Here is a 23,615-nt window from a genome sequence, read left to right on the forward strand (position 1 = left end):
AAATTCCCATCACTAGTATACTCACAGCTATAAAACCTACTGTAGTTTGAGGTGGGTGAATAATAACTGTGTTGGTGGCAAAACTCATGGCACAGTGCTAGATTCCCACTGTGATAAACTCTCACTAGCCTCACTCTGAACACAGACATTATTCATGTGGTGTAACATCAGGAAATCAATATTATGAGTTTCATGTCTCCAGTGAGAGCAGAGACTCTAATGGACTCCTGATGCCAGGTCCAGCACTAAAGGGTTAACCCCAGGGGTGGGGACCACTGCCATTAGCACACTGAGCCCGAGGAACTTTACTTTTAGCAGCGTCCTCCATTGCGCCTCACTCAAGGTGGGAGACAGGAGATTGCATGACCTCCCCAGGACACATTGGGAATTAGTGACAGTTCTGCCTCCCGCAGAAAAGCTAATGCAAGTGCTAAGTGCCACACAAAGTGCTAGACTAGCAATGCAATATAATATGAAAGCTGTCGTCCACCTACTTTATAATAACAAACACCTGCAGGTGGCAGCACCACTGCAAATGCAATGTGAGCTTGACACATTTCCTACCACCCTACAATATTTACATAGTGCAGTTTTCTGTAGTTCTGAGCTCAGAGAAGCAATGAGTGTTGCTCTGTTCTCCCTATTACAGGTCAGTGAATTATCACAATGATTTTGAAGCTGTAATTTAAAGACAAATATACTCAAGGCCAGAAGGGGTCTACTGGGGTCTCACTCGTGTCCTGTCTCCTTCTCGGGCTAGAGTACGCTGGCGTCGCTCTGTTGACTGCCGCTTCTCCCCGTATGTTTTGTTTTGTTTGTTCCCCGTTCCTGCTGACTTTGTGGATTCCCGGTTGTAATCTTCGCGGTTATTCGACTGTCTTCCCCAACACTGCGGATTCAGGCCGGCTTGCACCGAGGCTGTCCTGCCCTAGCTCTGTGGATTCCCGGCCGGTTAGCTTTGCTGCTGTCCTGCCCTAATCTGCGGTTTTCGGCTGCTGTTCCAGTTAGCTTCGCCGCTGTCCTGCTCCAACTTTGCGGATTTCGACTGCTGTTCCGGCTGGCTTCGCTGTTGTCCTGCTCCAACTTTTCGGATCCCGGCTACTGTCCCGCTTAGCTTCGTTACTGCCCTGCCCCAAATCTATGGTTCCTGCCTACAGTGTCTGCTAGCACTGCGGCTATGCAATTACTTTGCTCCAACCCATTGACAATGCACCTGCTATCTGCTATGACTCTATTACTGGCTATTCCACTTTTTCCCATCCTTGATTGCCCCCACATGAACCCAGACCCCCTGTTCAACTCACTGTTTGTTAGTTATACGGCTGATGAACTACGTAAATATAGGTATTCTCACTGCCTTTCCAAACATTCTGCTGTTGCTGCCTGCAGAGCTGGTATACTCAACCGGCGACGCTATCTTCACCGTGGCTCAAGGCTAAATCGCAATAAATCTGTACACTATACCAATGGTAGTAACATTTGCTCTTTCTGGACACTGTCTCGCTCACCTTCTCATTCTACAAAACGTTTTTCTAATCTGTCTAATTTACGCCCTCTTACCCCTGTTGCCCCTAGTTCCTTGTTTGCCCTCCTTAATGTCCGCTCACACACTAACAAATCTTATCTGTTGCAAGAATTAATATTGGACAATTCACTTGATCTCCTTTTCCTAACAGAAACATGGCAACAACCAGGTGATTACTATTCTCTCAACCAAGCAACCCCACCCAACTTTAATTATGTGCAAAAACCACGTTCCTCAGGTCGTGGGGGCGGTCTGGCAGTGATCTTTAAAAACAATCTCAGAATTACTGAACTTGTTTTCTCATCACCATCATCTTTTGAGTATCTTGCAGTCAAAACACCTGGCTCTATTACCGTACTCCTCATCTATCGCCCCCCCAAATCTAATTCATCCTTTTTCTCTGAACTATCTGAGCTACTCACTCTCGCTAACTCTTCTTCTTCTCGACTGTTGCTACTTGGTGACTTCAATATACATGTTAACACTCCTGACAACAAGTTAGTGACTGATTTTTTAGCTCTCCTTGACTGCTTTTCCTTTACTCAACATGTAGATTTTCCTACTCATGACAAAGGTCACACACTTGACCTAGTCTGTTCTTCTTCTGTCCTGGTTCACAACCTTCATCCTCTCCTGTTTCCACTCTCTGACCATAAGCTCCTTCTATTCTCTGTCCCTATGAATGTAGCTCACCAATCTGTTAAAAGACTTATCTCTTTCCGTAATATTAAATCTGTTGATCCCTGTTCCTTCGCTCAGTCCATCAATATGAGCTTTCCTGTTCTCACTGCTCCATCCTCTCCTGAGGTACATGCCACAATGCTTACCTCTGCTCTTTCCGCGTCCCTCAACGCTTCTGCTCCTGCGAAAACCAAATTGGTCTCTTTCACCACTTCTGCTCCCTGGTTCACCACTGAGCTGCGCGCTATGAAACAAGCCGGACGTCAGCTTGAAAGGCTGTACAAAAAAACCAAATTAACGGTGCATGCTGATGCTTATCTGCAACACATGCGCAAATACAGAGATTCCTTAAACACCACTAAGTCTAGGTATCTCTCAGGTCTTATTAATAGGCCTAATGCTAACCCCCGTAATCTCTTTACAACAATCTCTAAACTTTTCAAAGCCCCTGGCAGCAACATGACACCCTCCTCTGAACTCTGCAACTCCTTCTTACACTTCTTTGAAGATAAAATTTCCAATATTAATAACTCTCTTACGATTATCTCATCTAAATCCACCTTTCCTTCCTCACTGTCTCCACAGCCCTCAGTCTGTTCTATATCCACGCCCTGTTTTTCTGATTTCAGCCCGGTTACTTCTTCTCTTATCAGTGATATCATTACCCATTCTAAAAGTACCACCTGCTCTCTTGATCCCCTCCCTACCTCACTAACGAAAGCCTGCATGACTGCTTTGGTCCCTCATCTAACCTCTATTATTAACCATTCACTGTTTTCTGGCTATGTCCCCTCAGTTTACAAATTAGCTGCAGTTACACCTATCCTTAAAAAACCTGGTCTTGACCCAGCAAATCTAAATAATTTCCGTCCGATTTCAAATCTTCCATTTTTTTCTAAAATCCTTGAGCGTGTCGTAGCCACCCAGCTGACAACATATCTAGAATCCAATAACCTCCTCGACTCATTTCAGTCTGGTTTTCGTCCTCACCATAGTACCGAAACTGCCTTGGTCAAAGTTATCAATGATCTGCTGGTGGCTGCAGATACGGGAGCTCTAAGTATTCTGGTCCTCCTTGACTTAAGTTCTGCCTTTGACACAGTAAATCATGCCATCCTCCTCTCAAGACTGCGTGAGCTGGGTGTCACTGGTTCTGCCCTTGACTGGTTTAGATCTTACCTAACAGATCGAAAACAATTTGTCACACTTTCTGGACATAGTCCAACCATCTCATCCATCTCACAAGGGGTCCCACAAGGCTCTGTCCTTGGCCCATTACTGTTTATTGTCTATGTACTTCCCCTCGGCCATATTATCCGTCATTTCAATCTTGATTTTCACTGTTATGCTGATGACACACAGATTTACCTCCGGACCAATTCTTTCAACAACCCACCACTCTCCAAATTGGAACTTTGTCTCTCAAAAATCAGGCACTGGATGACACAAAATTCACTAATGCTTAATAGTAATAAAACTGACCTAATCCTCATTGGCTCCAAATCTACTCTAAATAAAACTGGCTCCCTCACACTCTCAATTGATGATGTCACCCTGTCCCCCTCCACTGTGGTCCGAAATCTTGGCGTCACCCTCGACTCTACGCTCACGTTTCATTCCCATGTTAGTTCCGTCATAAAAACCTCATTCTTCCACCTTCGCAACATTGCTAAAATCCGTCCTTCTCTTTCCCAGTCTGCCTCTGAACGCCTCATCCATGCATTTATCTCCAGCCGTCTTGACTATTGTAACTCTCTTCTTTCTGGCATTAGCTCCTCACTACTACATAAACTCCAAATGGTCCAGAACTCTGCTGCCCGTCTCCTCACCCACACCCGGTCCCACCACCACATCACCCCAGTTCTCCACAACCTCCACTGGCTTCCTGTTAAATATCGTATTCAGTTCAAAATCCTCCTTCTCACCTACAAAGCTCTCAATAACCAAGCTCCCTCTTACTTATCGGACCTTCTTCAACCATACACACCTAATCGCATTCTCAGATCTTCCTCAGCCGGTTTACTCACCATTCCCCCTTCTAAGCTGCGTAGTCTTGGAGATCGAGCCTTCTCCAGACATGCCCCCCGCCTCTGGAACTCCCTTCCTCCAGAAATTCAACAGTCAACATCTCTATCACTATTTAAATCCAAACTTAAAACACACCTGTTTGCGGCTGCATTTAATCCCTCTGTTTCTGATTAGCCCTTGTTTTTTTTTTGTTTTTTTTTAAACCTTGTTCCTGTTTTGTATCATTGTATGTTATGTAGTGTTATGGATGTGATTGTCTTTATGTGTTCATCTGATTGTAACAGCGTCTTTGGGTTACTGAAAAGCGCTTTAAAAATTCCATTTATTATTATTATTATTACTGGTGTTTGTTGAGTTTTTTTTCTTAAATTGGACTGTGAATAAATGTTTCTTTAATTTTATCCATGGTGTACATCTTGATGTTATTTAAATACTGGTTACTGCCAAAACGTTTATTAAAAAATTCTCAGTAACACAAACCTTCAGAAATCAGAAATCTTAATGTTAAATAAAATAATAATAATGTTACTTTCTCTAGTAAGAAATTGATACGTGTGTGCTTTCATTAACATGAGACAGATTTATTAATGTGAGATTGATTAACTTATGAGACTTATGAGTTATTTAACTTCCGGAATATCTGAACTTGCATTTATCACATGCCCAAAGCATTATGGGAGGACAATTACTGTGAATAGTTCTCTTCTAATCTACACCCTTCTGCAGCTGGGTATGGGAATTGAAGTGATGGAAAGCCTGTCAGATAGAGTCAGTATTACATCATCCAAACTGCACTTCACAGACGTCCCACTGTCCTGGTCAACCTTTAACGTGGCAGCGACAGCGTCTAATTCAATCAGCTCCGGCATATATCGCCTGGATCCAATTACAATCCTGGCCTAAATGACTGTGAAGACGGAGAAGTCCAGAATAAAGAAAACAGAGCTGAGCTCAGAGATACACACCCCACCGGCAAAGATTAGATCAGAAAAACCTCAAAAGTAAACAGATGCATCTGAGTGCAATGCAAATACACAACAATGTTTTAGTAAGTGAAAGCATCTAAAATCTAGTTAATACAAAGTCCCCTCCACAATTATTGAGCACATTTGGTGAAGATGAGTAAAAGGTAGGTGTGCATTAATTGGATAAAGATTTAAAGGTGTTCATTTTTTGTTCAGTTTTATAGTGGAAATAGAGGCCAACTGAAGCCACAGATTATCGTTTAGAAGCTACCAGACACTGAAACTGGCCATCCTCAGTGTAAAAGGCACAATGGTTTTCTTAAATCATTTTTAAAATCATTTTAATGCCCTAGTAACAGGAAATTAGGCCTATGTATTAGTGGCGGATGCTGGTCTTTCAAGGAGAGGAAGCTCAATTTCGGCCTACATCATAAAATGTGTCGGTTTATTTATACGTAAATTCTACCCTCCGTTCCTTTTCAAGAAAATGATCTGTGACCCTGTCGTACCAACAAGGCGTCTTTTCCAGGGACTTGACTAGTGTCCTCTCAATGACCAGCAGAGCTAGGCTGCTTAAACGGCCTTGGCCCATGTGAAGTGTGTCCGCCTGTGAGTGCTTTGTGACGGTGGAGGGGCTCAGCAGCACCCGCTGGACAGAAACTGCGATAGAAGTCAGAAAGAGTGATAGAAGTCAGTCTCCAAACACAAGCAGCTACAAAAAACCCCACCAGAAATAGAAGCTCGATTTGTCACTAGTCGTTTTTAACAAAGAAAATGCCGCTAAGAGGATTAAGAAAGTCTGGTTCAACTCAGAACAGAATGAAAATGTAATGCTCCCACGGATCTTTACACCAAAGGATTGCTGATTCGCTCATTTCACTGTCAATCAAAAAGGGATTCAGCCTCAGACAGATTATCTAATCATCATGCAGAAGCTGAGCGTCCGGGCCAGCCGAGGCCAGCCCACTGCCCCATAGACCCCCAGAGACGCTGAGCATCCGATGGGCGGGACAAAGCCCAGCATTTATCCAATGACTCGTCTCGTTTCGCTGCACTTCGCTGCTTCGCTATTGAACTCTGTGGACGCTCAGCGTCGTCACTGTTTAAAGCACTGTGAAGCTGCGGGAATGATTGAGAGGAAAGCCGCGTCTTTACCAGTGATAAGAAGCTGATTCTGAACAAAAGTTGAGCGTGTTGAAGTGCATATTTATTCAGTGACATGTACACACAACAGTATATATTTGATCACTTATTTTTTGACATTTTAGGGGAAGCTGAGCTTCCCTTGCAGTCTTAGAGCAATCGCCACTGCTATGTACCTATAAAACATGAGTATAATATTATACCAACAGTATCTTTTAAAGTTTGAGAATAGAGCAGGGAATTTGAGACCATTCGTTTTCTTGAAATCTCTCCAATTCATCCAGGTTCCTAGTTCCTCTTTTGTTCACTCTCCTCTTTAACTTTCCCCACAGGTTTTATATAGGTTTTATACCAGGGGACCGATGTGGGATAGCAGATGCTTGATTTTGTGTTCAGTAGACCATTTTTTGGACAAATGCTTTTGGATCATTGTCTTGCTGGAAGATCCAGTGATAATATATTCCATGTTAATTGTCTTGGCAGCAGCAGAAAGATATTGATTTAAAACATCCTCAAATTAAATGGAATTCTTGATAACGTGCCTTAACAAGGTTCCCATGGCTTTTGGAAGAAGAACAGAGCCTCCGCCATTACTTAACAGGCATCAGGGTCTTTTCTGTGTAGTCATCCTTTTTGTATTCAAAACCCATCTTGAGAGTTTGTTAACAGAAAGCTCAGTTTTTATTTCATCAGGCCGTAAAACATGGTTGCAGTCCAAATCCTATCAGCATGTAGCAATCTCTGGGTGCTCGTGTTTGTGGTTAGATGATAGGAAATGCTTTCTAGCTGGCTTCCTTCCAAATAATCTGTTTGGTCTGACAGTGGCAGCTGATGGCAATGTTGGAGAGTTGGTGACCCTCAAAGGTGCTATTTGTATTTATTTCATTATTTATTTCAGAACGGATTTATCACTGATCCTTGGGGATTGTTTTCCACTCCTACCAGCCTTCACACCAACCCCATAAAATCGGGGCTGCATCCAGGCAACGTTCCAGTCACGGTTCCGTTTGTTTGGAACAATTTAATTATTGCCTTAACTCTAGATATCAATTAAAAAACGTAATTTTTTTTTTGTTTGTTAAAAAAAGACACTCTCTCTCAGATGTGCTGTTTGATGATGAAAATCTTCCTCCACACAGGCCCTTCACACACTTCAGCACGTCTCTTTTTGCCTTTTACAGTATTAAAAACTATCCTTCTATACTTTCTCATCAGAATGATATATTTCCCTTCACAGACGTTCTGAGAAATCTGCACGGGGATCTTGACATCCAACTTTTGATGTCAATTTAATTTTCCATTAGAGCTTAAAAGGGAATCCTGACAATGAATAAGGGAATAAATAAAGAAATATGATACGTTATTTAATGCGCTTTCTCTATTCCCTCTTAATGTGGCACAGGGAGCTGTGAGATAAAAATGAATTAGAGGGGTTTTACGTTCGGCTGGAAAATAGAGACGGATGCAGTTCTTCCTCAGGCCATAAAAGCCTTGTCTTTTCCGATTTAGCCAACACTCAGATCATGCTGAAGTTTAGCCTGAAGTGTGCAAAAGAAAAAAATATATCCCCCTCTCTTCAGAAGGATTTGCATTTATAGACATGTGTAGACAGTTCAATGGGCTTATAAAAAAAATTTAAAAGGCAGTGGATAAACACACAAGCAGAAAGACAGACTGATAGACAGACACACCCACACACATTCATTCATGCTCTCACACACACACACACACACACACACACAGTCACACAAACATATTGAGTTTGGGAATTAAGAAGCCTCCCAGAATGCCAACATTTGAGTCACACAATGGCACACACCTCCATCCATCCCTCCATCCAATGAGCTGAAATCACTGTGGAAACAGCCATCATGAAAAAAGCCTCTACACAAAACAACCCTCAGCATTTTTACAATTCAACATGTTCACTTTAATTGTGCTGAGCCCTCTGGCACACAAGAAGAGAGCTTTACGTTTCAATTAAGAAGCAAAGAAAATAGAAAGATATGTTCATAATATCTGAGCAAAAGACATCTCGAATGTCCAGACAGGAAGAGAAAAAATGTGAGATGTGGCACTGAGGGAAAGAAGAGAATGGAGGCAAGTGATACTGAGAGAGTAACAATAGAGAGAGAGAGAGAGGGAGGGAGGGATGGGGGTGATAAATATTGTTAGGGAAAAGGAGAAATGAAGTGAAAAATTGAGATGCAGGAGGAGGAATGGAGCATGTGACAGAGAGAGAGAGAGAGAGAGAGACAAACAGATGGGAGACGAAAAGGGAGACAGAGAGGATGAAGCAAAGAATGAAAACATTTCATATTGTGGGATATACATTTGAGTATTTTGGCAGTAGCTGTGGTGGGCCAAACAAAAGGGCTGATCTGTGTATGAGTAAATGTGTATGAGCGTGTGTGTGTGCGCTAGGCCTGAAGCTCCATACATAGGCCTTTATGTTTTATTTATTTATAAATACATCAATACGATCTTTTTATGTGTGCACAGACCAACTGGATTATACTTTGTTAATATAAACAAATTTCCAATTTGATGCCTGCAACACACTTTAAAACCTTTATTACACTTGTTAATATTCAATGAATAGTTGCCAATCGTTTATGTTTTGCAAGCAGAATTTTGCCCATTCTTACTTCATAAAAGACTTCAGCTGCTCAAAGTCTATGGCAGCCGTTATCTGATTCTGTTCTCCACTACGCACCATAAAAAAAGAGCTGAACTGCAAATTTGCCAACAATTATCTCTAAATCTTGCTAAAAAATTGGTGAGCCACAATCCATATTCGCTCACGAAAACTGAGCTTAAATTGGATGCTCCTTTATATATTTTATAAGCACATGCTTAGTGTGTAATGTTATAAAATGGTGTACACTGATTACCCACAATATAATAATCACCTCCTTGTTTCTACACTCATGGTCCATACTGTGATACTTTAAAATATTTGGTTAGGGGCTTGAAAAGAGTGAAATATTAGAGTGTGTTTAAAAACTACATTTATTAATATTGAAATTGATCAGCCAAACTATACTCTCTCAATATATTGATTTAATATCCCAAAATAATGACATAGTATCTCAAAATATTGAGATAGCAACTTGCATTTTAATGAAAAAACAGAGTGACTTTCTTATTATTATGTTTTGTGGCAGAAACAGACTTCCATACTATCCACTCTAACAGACACACTAACATTTTTGGTCCACTTTAGAGATTTAAAATCATAATCAGCTGCTGCATTGTGTGCTAATCATCTTCAAGTCCTTCGTCAGTAGACCACAGGACAGTTTAAAAGGTTTAAAAACACAAGTAGCACTGCTTTGTCCACTCATACATGCACAACACACACTAATACATCACCACCACATCAGCACTGAGAATGATCCATGGGCCAAATAACACATGCTTTGTAAAGGTCCTGACCACTGAAGAAATGAAAAACCAAGTATGCAGAGCAACAGATGGAAAACATTCTGTAACTGTAGAACTACAAAATGCTTCTGTATGGAGCTCAGAGAATAGACAGTGATCAATACAATATACAGGGTGGGCCAAACTTGTTGGGAAATTCACAAGAAAAACAGTGGTGTGCTTAGATTTAACGTAACTTTAACGTAACATTAATGTGTTCAAAGTGCTGTCCATTGTGTTGGATTGTCAATGTAACCCTCTTCTCCCACTCTTCACACACTGATAGCGACACCGCAGGAGAAATGCTAGCACAGGCTTCCAGTCTCCGTAGTTTCAGGTGCTGCACATCTCGTATCTTCACAGCATAGACAACTGCCTTCAGATGACCCCAAAGATAAAAGTCTAAGGGGGTCAGATCAGGAGCCCTTGGGGGCCTGTGCTAGCATTTCTCCTGCGGTGTTGCTATCAGTGTGTGAAGAGTTGGAGGAAAGGGTTGCATTGACAATCCAACACAATGGGCACCACTTTGAACACATTTAATGTCTTTCCAATACGTTCCCAATAAGTTTGATGTGTCACATGACCCTCTTCCCATTGAAAAAACAAAAGTTGGATCCAAAATGGCTGACTTCAAAATGGCCGCCATGGTCATCTTGAAAAGTTTCCCCCCTCCCATATACTAATGTACCACAAACAGGAAGTTAATATCACCAATCATTCCCATTTTATTAAGGTGTATCCATATAAATGGCCCACCCTGTACATTCCATAAAATATTACTCAATGCACATCCTCAAAATAATGTAATACATATATATTGCACACACTTAGAGGAGTACAATAAATGCCAGGTTGTGTTGTTAACTAGACTCTCACACTGGCTAGCATTGGATTTAGTGATAAAGAGGGCCATACTATTTATTTATATATGCAAATTGTGTGTTTAACATATTCAATACTTTATATGTGATGTCAAGCATTCATGTATTTGTGAGATCATGCAGGTGGACTCATGTTAATTTCCTCCTGTCCAATAACAAACGTAATAATTATTCGCCTAGTGGAGAATCATCAGCCTGCTAAATGTGAAGGTAACTGTGAGAGAAATGAGATTACTAAAGGCAAGGTTTAAAATGAGAAGCACAGACAAAAACAGAGTTAGGTTAGAGATGTAAGATCTGACTGCTGTTGACCTAGAGCAGGCCTGAGGGGTTTTAGAACAAAATGCTTTCATTGAGTATATACATCAAACGTTGATGGAACACAGTCTTATACCTCCATCCATTTTTGACCTAATTTGAACGTTAGCTCTCCTTTAGAGTATGTGAAAGTGTCATGATGAAGAGATGAATGGGTGTTCAAAAATAGATTGGAATAAATTTTTTTTTATTTTTTTATAATTTTTTTTTTATTTTTTTAAATATTAACTTTCATAAAAACTTAGTAGTGTCCTTTGCCTTCTTGTGATGTTGTGATTTTACGCTGCAATAGTGTCTTGAATCTCCAGTGTATATAATATTTATTATTATGAAATTACAAGTAAATATACCATGATATGTTTCAGTTTTTCCTAGTTGCTGTTGGTTCCCTTGCTTTCTTTTGTATGTGCCTTTTTAAAGCTTTTTTTTAAGATTACTTCTTGTGGGAGCAGCTATGGCCTTAAGGTTACAGAAGCAAGTTTGAGACCGGAGGATCATCGATTCAATTCCCATGACCGGCAAGAATAAAATCATCCATGAGCAAGGCACCCAACCCCCACACTGATCCCTGGGCGCTGAGGTGGTTGGCAGCCCCCATATTCAGTTTGTGTGTGTGTGTGTGTGTGTGTGTGTACATGCTCCGTAGAGCGTGTCACTGAAAGAAAGAATTGCTCACTATATGTGTTTCTGCGTTCACTGCAACTGATGGGATAAACGCAGAGAGTCGGTGTCCCTAAGGGGATTAATAAAGAATAATTCTTCTTCTAAGTGATTTTATCCAGTAAAGAGCCCATTCCATTGGCAAGTCTTTTTCCTTTTATTTTTTTCTTTTCAAGCAAATATACCTTAAATAATCTCAAAATTAAATATTATGTACATTGACTATATTTAAAATTTCAAATTGCCAAAATATAATGTATGGAAATACCTTTATAACAACAGGGAATATATACAGCATATCACTAAGTAAATCTGAGTCAGAGGTTCATGTGAGTGTTAGTGCCAGTTAATCTCTGGAGCAATGACAGAAAGTATGATGATATGAGTTGGCAGCTCCCTCACGCCCCAAGACTTACTCCAGCTTTTATTCTGGAGACTGGAAAAACAGCTGACCCCTGTCCACCACCCCTCACCCTCCACCCAAACTTGCTCTCTCTGTCTTTCTCTCTATTTTCATATCCTCTGTCTCTCTATTATAGGTCTGTAGTATTGGTGTAAAATAAATGGCTCTGTTGTTTTTAGTGCTGTGATCATTCACAGTGGATCAATACACTGTAATCAAATTAAAAGTAAGTGTAGGTGTGTGTGTGTGTGTGTGTGTGTGTGTGTGTGTGTGTGTGTGTGTGTGTGTGGCCGGGATGCAGGGGTTGGGGGTGGGTGGGTGATGGTAAAGGTGTGAGGTGGTGCTGTACATGTGACAGGGCTCTTACCTGCTGGCAAAGTGCTCAATCCGACTGTGCGTGTCTGCATGCGGCAGCCTGGGAGAGGAGCAAGGCCTGAAAAAAACAAACACAGACACACATCTATACATGGTGGGGCTCATTATGTGTGAAATGCTTAGACTTGAGTGTGTGTGTGAGCGATGGAAATTGTTAAACTGTAAACATAACACCAATTTATAACAGGGAAGGAAAACACAGATTTTTCATGGTTTCGTTATTTATATTATTTCCAGCGCTGACACTGCACCATCTTCACTTGGTTTAAAGTCAAATTTAGAAAACTGGTTATACATTTGTGAAAATGTGACACATTAAGGGTTTTTAATGCATGCAGATAGATATAAGGTAGAGTTAGGGCTGGAAGAGATGGACAACACTGATTTCATTATATATTTCTGATTTTGGGCGATACAGTATCATTCTGATACAAACGTCACAGAAGAACTGCCAACTGAGAGACAGCAGCACCCTGTAATCAGCATCAGTTAGTGACAGTGTAAACAGACCAGTGTTTACCCTCTGAAGTAAATAAAATATCAGAAAGGTGTTCGAGTGCGTTTCCTCTTTCTGTTCTTCAGCCTCATATTTGTCGCAAAACACACTCAATTTTACTCAACACAGTGGCCATCACCGCAGAGCGACCGCTTCCCTTTAAAGGGGCAATCAGATGATATTTGAATAAAAGTGAATACACATTATTTTTACATATATTTTTAATATAGTGCCTTTATCTGATGAATTATTATTATTCTTTGCTCCATAGAGTGGTTCACTCACATTGGGTTGTTCATATTTAATATTTTCAGTACAGAATCTCTTACATATCCAGTTCACAAGGTGTGTGTGTAACATGAGGAAGAATCACTGGAGAAAATGCCTTAATGTGTTTAGTGCTAGGGGCACAGTTCACCCAGCATTAAAGGAGAAATAAATCGTTATTCTTTTATTTATCATAAAATATTCTATTTTCCTTCACAGAATAACACAGCTATTTATGCTGAATCCATGGAGAAAGAAACGTATTGTTCCTATAATCCTATAACGCTCTGTTAGCTGTGTGACATGCTCACGTTTCTCCACTTTCCGCCTCTAGAACCATCTGCACGGGTAAGTAGCCTCTCTGAGGATGTTTGCTGAAGTACTGCTTTGATCGGAACTTGTTCTTCAGAGTCTTCGCAAAGTCCCGCATCTTCTCCCCTGAGGTGGTCTACATGGTGATTACAGGAAGAAAGGATGAATACAGGGGTTGGGAAAGTATAAAGAAGGAATGAGAAAAAAGGAGCAAGAGATGTGAATGAGTAAAAAAGTGGGGCAAATGAAATAAACAACAAAAATAACGTAAGTAGTTCACCCTCGGTAACCTTTAGATACAGTGTTCTCCTCCAGGCCTCTGTCTCTTTCCCTCTCCCTCTTTATCTACATAATAATTGTCTGCCTCTAAGGTCAGTTTGTCTCCAACCAAGCAGCAGCTGGAGCTTATGACAAAGAGCCAGGCCCCATTTAGAGAACCACAGTCATTAATAGCCACCAGAAAAACTGCTAGGCAAACTAAATCTGAACAGTGCAGAAGTTGAGTGAGTGTGTGTTTGTTTTTACAGTTTCAGGATGTGAACTGGAGATGGGGACTTTTTAAACAAACATCTTTACTTTTAATTATTATATATCAGGTACAATTTTCATTATATCCTTATCCCTTACTCTACATTTTGTTACATTTACAGTGTTCAGACCTATGAGTTATACAAAAGTCACCTTATTTTTTAATTAAATAATGTATTGTAATATACTCGAAGTTCCCCTTGGATTTAGAGCTTTTGACATTCAACATGACTCAGATTTCAGATCTTAATACAGAGCCACTAGATATCATCACACATAAATAAAAATAAAGCATGCAATCTTAAATCTTGGACTAGTGCTGCCAATTTTGCTCCTTTTCATGACAAATATATATTCATTTATTTATATATTACTATGTTTATTTGTGCATATATTTATTTATGCTTTTTTAATTTATTTTTCAGCAGGTAGGTGTCGCAGTCACACAGCTCCGATTCCCGCTCCGGGTGACTGTCTGTGAGGAGTGTGGTGTGTTCTCCCTGTGTCTGCGTGGGTTTCCTCCGGGTGACTGTCTGTGAGGAGTGTGGTGTGTTCTCCCTGTGTCTGCGTGGGTTTCCTCCGGGTGACTGTCTGTGAGGAGTGTGGTGTGTTCTCCCGGTGACTGCGTGGGTTTCCTCCGGGTGACTGTCTGTGAGGAGTGTGGTGTGTTCTCCCGGTGACTGCGTGGGTTTCCTCCGGGTGACTGTCTGTGAGGAGTGTGGTGTGTTCTCCCGGTGACTGCGTGGGTTTCCTCCGGGTGGCTGTCTGTGAGGAGTGTGGTGTGTTCTCTCTGTGTCTGCGTGGGTTTCCTCCGGGTGTCTGTCTGTGAGGAGTGTGGTGTGTTCTCCCGGTGACTGCGTGGGTTTCCTCCGGGTGGCTGTCTGTGAGGAGTGTGGTGTGTTCTCCCTGTGTCTGCGTGGGTTTCCTCCGGGTGCTCCGGTGTCCACCCACAGTCCATAAACACACGTTGGTAGGTGGATTGGCGACTCAAAAGTGTCTGTAGGTGTGAGTGTGTGAGTGAATGTGTGTGTTGCTCTGTGACGGACTGGCGCCCCCTCCAGGGTGTATTCCCGCCTTGCGCCCAATGATTCCAGGTAGGCTCTGGACCCACCGCGAACTGGATAAGGGTTACAGATAATGAATGAATGATTAGTTTTTTATTTAACATTTGGCAGCGGTCCTCCATTAGCACCAGCATAAATTCTGCGGGATGTCACCCTTTGGGGCTCCATATCTTTAGACTTACGCCATGACTTAAGGAACTCGGACAAAGATCTCAAACTAAGTAGCTTCTCATGCTAGTGGGTATGAAATACATTTTTTTTATTTTATTTTAATGAGATGGGAGTACAAAAAATAAATCAATAATTGACAGCTAATGACGTGTGACTCAAACATTTCATGAAGGTTCCAAGATAAGTGTGTACCGGAGTGTAATACTCCATGATGGGGTAGTGTAGCTTTTTGCCTTTGGCTGTTCGTCCAGTGAGGAAACACGTCTGGCAGATGTCCACATTGAACTGTTTAAGACTCCGGTACCTTTAACAGAATAGAGCAAGGATTTTTCATTAACAATTCTTTATCTTCAACACACATACCTCTCCCTGCAGTAGTGAGTGCAGATTTTTTTAAAAAGAGGAAGATAGATGAGCTCCAGATAATATTCGTTCCAACATGAGGAAAAAAAAGCAGAACAACAGAATGATGTTGAAAATCATGTACTGTGAAAATAAAGGCTATGTGGCAAGGTGCCCACCTGAAGCCCTTGATAGGGCACTGTTTACAGATGTAGCAGCGCGCTTGGTGTTTGGCAGATTCAGCCACAGTTACACGGTGTAGAACAGGAAGCCACACCATTGACTGCGGCTCCAGACTCATCCACTCCAGGAAGTGAGACACCTCAATACCTGGCTTCCCTGGGGCCTTTCAGAACAGAAACAAAAGGGAGAGAATATATCAGATAAAATTTACTACAACCTGAAATGTTGTGCCTCCATTACTACAAACTGGAAATGATATAATCTGAACATTCATTCACTGTCTTACCCATTCACTACAGGTGTTGTTGTTTTAAAAGCAGTATTGAAAATCAGTTAAGTCATTTTTACGTCCTCCTGTAATGTTTTGTAATTATCATTGACTGCTGACTTATGATATTCAAAAGTAGAAAATCTTAATGAAATAATTAATCTGCTTTAAGATGCACCCACTGCTGAAAAAAAACATGAAACTGTTCACATTTGTCTTGTTTAATAACCACACCAACAGTGACACGCTGTGATGTCACCACACATGAGCCTTGCCAAAAAGACAACTGCCAAACAAGGTCAAAACTAAACACGCACTAGATAGGTATAGGATATTAAGTCCCCCATTATTGGGCTGGGTGTGGTCACCATCCAATAAGTTGGAGTGGTGTTTACTATCCAGAAATTATCTTCCAATAACCAGTACCTGATATAAGGACCTAAAGTTTGTGTGGCTGCCATCAAATCCTCACAGACTGTATTTACTCTAAAGACTACCCTGAAGATTAGAAGCTAATACTCCAGCACAGCAGGGACTCAAATTTCAGAATGTTGTGTAAGCAGGTAATCTTCCAGCCATATGATGTGTGTGTGTGTGTGTGTGTGGTATATAATCTGTGTGGTGTATGAAGTAGAATCAAGGCCTTAAAAAAAATATGAAATACTGAAAATTGTATTTAATTTTTACCTCATATTTGTAATTTGTGTATAACACTAACAAATAATTTGGTAGAAATAGTACACTACGAAAACGTGTTACATGTGTGTTATCATCATCTTAATCCATTTCAGGGTCACGGTTATGTGTGTTATGTTGTGAAATATATCATTAAAATGTACAAGGGGGGGATAAATCACCCCCCAAAATAAAACATAACTAAAGTAACATTGCAAGAAAAGAGATAACGTAAGCCTGCAGATGAGCTAAAATCTGCTGCGTATTAAAGGGTCACAGCAGGAGCGGATGACAGGAAGAAAACCCAATAAAAGAGTGAGTCGTGAGGCAGCGGAAAAATCCGTAATGTGTTAAATTCTCATTAAATGCGCATCAAAGATGCATTAAAAGGTTTATTTCCCCAGGGCCTTCTTTGTAGACCAGGCAAAGAGCCATAATTAACGTGAAAGTCTCTCGCATGGCCTGTAGTTTCCACTGGAGTGTGGCACCTACTGAATGTGTGTGTCTGTGTGTGAGAGGAATATCAGGTTTGTATACGAGACCATAGTAAGCTAATCTGAAGGAAGTCAGATCTCAGTCCTACTCAGAAAGGATTTAGTTATTTGGGGAGGTAGAGTAGAGCAATTATTGCCAGAGATTCTCTGTGATTTCACTTCCCAAAATAGAAAGTGCCGTGTCAGTTATTTTTACAGATTATATGCTCATTATCTCCATAACCCACCTCTTTAAACAGAAACGTGCACACTACTTCACTAAAATATCTACCTAAACTAAATGATCACACTGTGTCTGTTTTCTTGTATTTACCATTCTAATATTCTACTTTCCATCTCCACAAACCAAAAATGTTTCACTAGACCAGTCTGATGTTATCTTCCTTACTTATTTTCCCTTCCACATTAACTGTCGTTTTAGGAGGCAGACATTCGCGTCTTACTCCCAAATTTCGTATTTCCTATTTCAGAGCTTTTTAAACGGATGCTGAGGCTTTTTAGATCTCTCTGTTTAGTTATCTCTGTTCACTGCCATGGCTTCATTACACACAGACTGATATATTTCAAGTGTTTATTTCTTTTAATTTGATGATTATAGCTGACACGTAATGAAAACCCCAAACTCAGTGTCTCAGAAAATTAGAGTATTATTTAAGACCAATACAAAAAAAGGATTTTTAGAAACGCTGTCTGACTGAAATGTATGAACATGTATAGCACTCAGTACTTAGTTGGGGCTCCTTTTGCCTGAATTACTGCAGAAATGCGGCGTGGCATGGAGTCGATCAGTCTGTGGCACTGATCAGGTGTTATATGAGAGCCCAGGTTGCTCTGATAGTGGCCTTCAGCTCTTCTGCATTGTTGGGTCTGGTGTATTACATCTTCCTCTTCACAATACGCCATAGATTGTCTATGGGGTTTAGGTCAGGTGAGTTTTCTGAACAGTTAAGAACAGGGAGACCATGGTCCTTAAACCAGATACTGGTGGCTTTGGCAATGTGTGCAGGGGCCAAGTCCTGTTGGAAAATGAGATCTGCATCTCCATAAAGTTGGTCAGCAACAGGAAGCATGAAGTAGACGGCTGTGTTGACCTTGGACCAACACCAGAAGATGACATGGCGCCCCACACCATCACTGACTGTGGAAACTTTACACTGGACCTCAACCAACGTGGATTCTGTGCCTCTCCTCTCCTCCTCCAGACTCTGGGACGTTGATTTCCAAAGGAAATGTAAAATTTACTTTCATCAGAGACATAACTGTGGACCACTCAGCAGCAGTCCAGTCCTTTTTGTCTTTAGCCCAGGGGCGAGACGCTTCTGACACTGTCTCTTGTTCAGGAGTGGCTCCACACAAGGAATGCGACGCTGAAACCCATGTCTTACATACGTCTGTGTGGTGGTGGTTCTCGAAGCACTGGCTCCAGCTGCAGTCCAGTCTTTGTGAATCTCCCCCACATTTTTGAATGTTATTTTGTTTTTTCACAGTCCTCTCCAGGGTGCTGTTATCGCTATTGCTTTTAAACTTTTCTACCCTTTTTCTACTACTTTTTTCTATCATTTCCTTCTTTTCACCTCTCTATTAATGAGCTTGGACACACAGCTCTGTGAACAGCCTCTTTAGTAATGACCTTTTGTGTCTTGCTCTGCTTGTGTAAGGTGTCAGTGGTCGTCTTTTGGACAACTGTCAGTCAGCAGTCTTCCCCATGAGTGTGGAGCCTACAGAACAAGACTGAGAGGCCATTTAAAGGCCTTTGCAGGTGTTTTGAGTTCATTATGAGCTGATTACAGTGTGGCACCAGGTGTCTTCAATATTGAACCTTTTCACAATATTCTAATTTTCTGAGACACTGAGTTTGGGGGTTTCATTAGGTGTCAGTTATAATCATCAAATTAAAAGAAATAAACACTTGAAATATATCACTCTGTGTGTAATGAATGAGTGTAATACACAAGCTTCACTTTCTGAATGGAATTACTGAAATAAATCAACTTTTTCATGATTTTCTAATTTTATGACCAGCTCCTGTGTACCGGCTGCAGCGTTACTGTCGAAGATGCCAGTGCCTCAACTTTTTCTTAATCTTTGCCTCACATTTCCTTAATCTCTGATATATATTACACATTGCTCCTTTAAGCATGTCACCAACATTTTTTTTCATGAATAACACCTTTACACAAATATCTTGAGTCTCATATTTATTTCCGTGATTTATTCCTGTCCAAATGTGCCACATGAGTAATTTTTATGGACAGCCTGCTCACATTTTCATTTTACTGGTTGGAATTTGCAGAATAAGCTTCTACGGAGCTCCTATGGCAACCCTCATTGACCCACATCAACCAGAAGAGCTGCAGCCACTCAGCTCTCATTACACCGAGTATAAATGAGTATTAGAATGGGGAAGGTGAGTGGAATAGAAGTTAGTAAATCTATCCCCTGAGAAAAAAAATGAACACATGCATGAACAAATATAGATCACCAAATCCACTGCTCAGCATCTCCCTGAAGAATAGAGGACATTCTTTTTATTTCATTTTCTTTCCTTTATTTTCTCTCTCTCTCTCTCTCTCTCTCTCTTTGTCTCTGGGATAATTTCATTCATAACCTTTTGTCTTTTCTAGGCCTATACTTTGCCTTTAACCCCTAAAGAATCAGGAGCCTCTTTTACTGATCAAGAACTTAAAATCTCACTCAATTCCAGCTTTTCCACCACACACACACACACTTAGCAATTACCTTTACTACTCCCAAGCCAAGTTCAGCGGAACCACTTTATCAGTGTTGAATTTATTAATGCAGTAGGTTGATAAATTGCCAATTTAAGAAGTTCTGATTGGCACTAGAGTACTATTTCATCTGCTAATACAAATCCTGAAATAGAACAAATGTGAAAATGAATGGAATTTAATTATGCATGCCTGGTATCACCGCTACGCTTTTGTATGGGGGAGGATTTAATTAAGGACTGACGACAGAACCAAGATTTACCATATTCAGGGCACCCTCTCTCTCTCCCCCTTTATATATATATTTATAAAATCCTGTGAACCTTGCACCATATCCATCATTAGTTAATCTGTTCTACTAAAGACCACAAACTTACATTTGTTCCACATTTACAGTCTTAATAAAAGAGATTGTGGCAGGAATCGTATCTTGCCTCTCTCTGGTCAGTTCAGTGGGACTGCAAAAATCTGGGGACACCTTCTCATTCATCATTTCTGACAAAAACAATTTGTTCATTTTCCCTGCAATAACAGCCTCACCTCGTCTTGGAAGGCTTTATTTTATGTTGCAAAATGGCTGTGGGGATTTCTAAAGATCTCTGGGAAGACTTTGCAGGGAGACCTTTGAACATTTCTGTGGGGATCTGATTTTATTGATTAGTTCTGGATCACAGACACCTCTTCAACTCAACAGAGCAGTGCTGGAAGTTTAATCTAAATGTTTGTCATAAAAAAGTGGTGGCTGCCAGATTCTGTGCCATGACCCCCAGTAAATGATATCATATTATATTACATTATATTATACGTGTACAATTCATTCATAAAGGGTTTGTGTGTAACGTATAATAACATCCTCCCACTGTTTTGTCATGTTTTGGTAACTGTTGTATAATATTAAAAATGGCATTTGAAAAATAGTCAAACGCTAAAGTTGAAGTCAGCGTTTTTAAGTCAGATAACCCAAAATTCACATGCACTTTTATTATATAATATTATCCTCAACAACACAACAAATCTACACACATACTTTCATTTACAATTTGTTTTCACTCGCCATTTTCAAACAAATTCATGTTTAGGATTTTTTTTCTTGAATAAAATTAAATTGGCTTTTTTAATACTACACTACTGTTCCCATAAATTATAAAAGAGCAGGAGAATGTTTAGATTTAATCTAAATGTTTGTGTTAAAAAAATGGTGGCTGCCAGATTCTGTGCTATGTACAAAACTACAGAAAAGTGGAAGACTGAGTCTAAGTACCCAGATAGGAGGACTCTACATGAAGCTTAATCACAGAGAGAGAGAGAGAGAGAGAGAGAGAGAGAGACAGAGAAATTAATCTTTCTCCCTCTCCCTTTTTGTCTCTACCCAATTCTCCCTCTCTTGCCCTCTCTCTCTCTCTCCCTCTCTCTTTGTATCTCTGTCTCTCATTTCTATTTCTCTCTTTCTCTTTGAGGCATACATTCTATTTTCTCCTGCACTTTATTTGCCACCCACAGAAGCTGTGTCAAACTAGAAAGAAAGAAGAGAGAGAGAGAGAGAGAGAGAGAGAGAGAGAGAGAGGAAGATAGGAAGAGAGTCAGAGAGAGAATGAAAAGATCAAGAGCGAGAGAGAGAGAGAGAGAGGAAGACAGGGAGAGAGTCAGAGAGAGAATGAAAAGATCAAGAGAGAGAGAGAGAGAGAGAGAGGGGAAGACAGGGAGGGAGTCAGAGAGAGAATGAAAAGATCAAGAGAGAGAGAGAGAGGGGAAGACAGGTAGAGAGTCAGAGAGAATGAAAAGATCAAGAGAGAGAGAGAGGGGAAGACAGGGAGGGAGTCAGAGAGAGAATGAAAAGATCAAGAGAGAGAGAGAGAGAGAGAGAGAGGGGAAGACAGGGAGAGAGTCAGAGAGAATGAAAAGATCAAGAGAGAGAGAGAGAGGGGGGAAGACAGGGAGGGAGTCAGAGAGAGAATGAAAAGATCAAGAGAGAGAGAGAGAGAGAGAGAGAGAGGGAGGGAGGGAGGGAGGGAGGGGGGGGGGGGGGAGGCCAAGCTGTAGACCAAGCTTTGTACTATTTCTATGTGGCACAGACTGACAGGCAGCAAGAAAGAAAAAAAGAGATACAAACAAGAATTAAGAAAGAAAGAAAGTAGGTGATAAAGAGGGAGCAGGACTCTTCATGCAGTAATTGTCTACATCTGTAACATGATTAAAACTCTAAGCTGCCAAACGGCATAAATAACTATGAAAGTGTCTCATTGTCTCACCATTCTGAAGCAGCTGCGGACACTTGGTTCCACATTGCTTCCTCCAAATGCTGCAACTTCTCCAAGCTGCCGGGGAATTTGAATGGCTTCATGGAGAAGTAGACTGAGGTGCTTCTGGTCTGTCGAACCATTTGGCCCACACACTTGTCTGAATAAATCTAAAATACACAAAAAATCGTGACCAAAAAATGTAGACATTTTTTCCACTACAAGTAATTATTAATAGTGTTAAGGTGCACCCTGTTCTGATAAACGCAAATAAAGCTGTGCTCTTGAAAAAAGGAGAAAAGCTTTGAATAAGTAAAAGGTGCACTCTGCAGCAGCATAATATGAGCCTAAGGTCACCCAGTCCAAAGCCAAACTTCTGTTAGAGATGTACTGAGCTGTGGCTTCTCTGGAGAGTGATGTAGTTTAAACTAAATTTTGTGTTGAGTTAAGAGTGGGGTTTGTTATCCAGCACCGATCATCCAACCTCACGACCTGACCTCAAAACCTCACTGATCTTCACGTGGATGCCCATAAAATGCCTAAAGGGTTCCTGGGAAAGTAAAGAGATTTACTGCAGCAATTATTGTCCTTGACTTTGTCCTTGAGTTTACAAACACTACACTTAAGTGTACATAGAGTAATGTGAAAAGTCAATGCAAAATTACATTTATGAATTGTACCGAAAGGGCACTTCCACCAGTCAAAATATATAATTGTTTCATTCATTTATTGTCTGTAACTACATATCCACAGATCCGGAGTCTGGAATCACAGGACACAGGGCAGGGACACACCCTGGAGAGGGCGCCCGTCCTTTACAGGATTCACTCACTAAGGGTCACTCACACACACCTATGGACACTTTTGCGTCGCAAATCCACCTACCCGCGTGTGTTTTTGGACCGTGGGAGGAAACCAGAGCACCCGGAGTACACCCACGCGAACACAGGGAGAACACAACAAACTCCTAACAGACCCAGAGCGGGGCTTGAACCCACAAACCCAGGACACTGGAGCTGTGTGACAGTGACACTACCTGCTGCACCACCATGACCCCCAGTATATCATATCATATTATATTACATGTGTTTTTGTGTAACGTATAATAACATCCTCCCACTCTTTTGTCATGTTATGGTACCTGTTGCATAATATTAAAAATGGCATTTGAAAAATAGTTGAATACTAAAGTTGAAATCACCGTTTTTAAGTCAGCTAACCCAAAATTCACATGTACTTTTATTATACAATATTATCCTCAACAACACAACAAATCAACACACATACTTTTATTTATAATTTGTTTTGACTTGCCATTTTCAAACAAATTCATGTTTTTTCTTGAATAAAATGTAAAAAACACTACACTACTGTTACCATAAATGATAAAAGAGCAGGAGAATGTTTAGATTTCGAATTAGAAGTATTTATTACACTGTCATGC

The 23,615-nt window shown here is 40.8% G+C and overlaps 1 protein-coding gene across 2 annotated transcripts in view; it reads right to left on the reverse strand.

The window, feature by feature from the left end:
* drp2 (dystrophin related protein 2) overlaps nucleotides 1–23,615 on the reverse strand; it is a 258,344-nt gene that overhangs the window by 20,481 nt on the left and 214,248 nt on the right. For both annotated transcript variants that reach the window (XM_066649310.1, XM_066649312.1), the window contains 5 exons: nucleotides 22,184–22,341; nucleotides 15,765–15,931; nucleotides 15,436–15,547; nucleotides 13,480–13,616; nucleotides 12,398–12,463 (listed from right to left, as the gene is read on the reverse strand). In XM_066649310.1, coding sequence (XP_066505407.1) covers nucleotides 12,398–12,463; nucleotides 13,480–13,616; nucleotides 15,436–15,547; nucleotides 15,765–15,931; nucleotides 22,184–22,341 — 640 coding nt within the window. The remainder of the gene's footprint in view (nucleotides 1–12,397; nucleotides 12,464–13,479; nucleotides 13,617–15,435; nucleotides 15,548–15,764; nucleotides 15,932–22,183; nucleotides 22,342–23,615) is intronic.

This window comes from Hoplias malabaricus, chromosome 17 (assembly GCF_029633855.1).
Source record: "Hoplias malabaricus isolate fHopMal1 chromosome 17, fHopMal1.hap1, whole genome shotgun sequence".
In the NCBI taxonomy this organism is placed as follows: domain Eukaryota; kingdom Metazoa; phylum Chordata; class Actinopteri; order Characiformes; family Erythrinidae; genus Hoplias; species Hoplias malabaricus.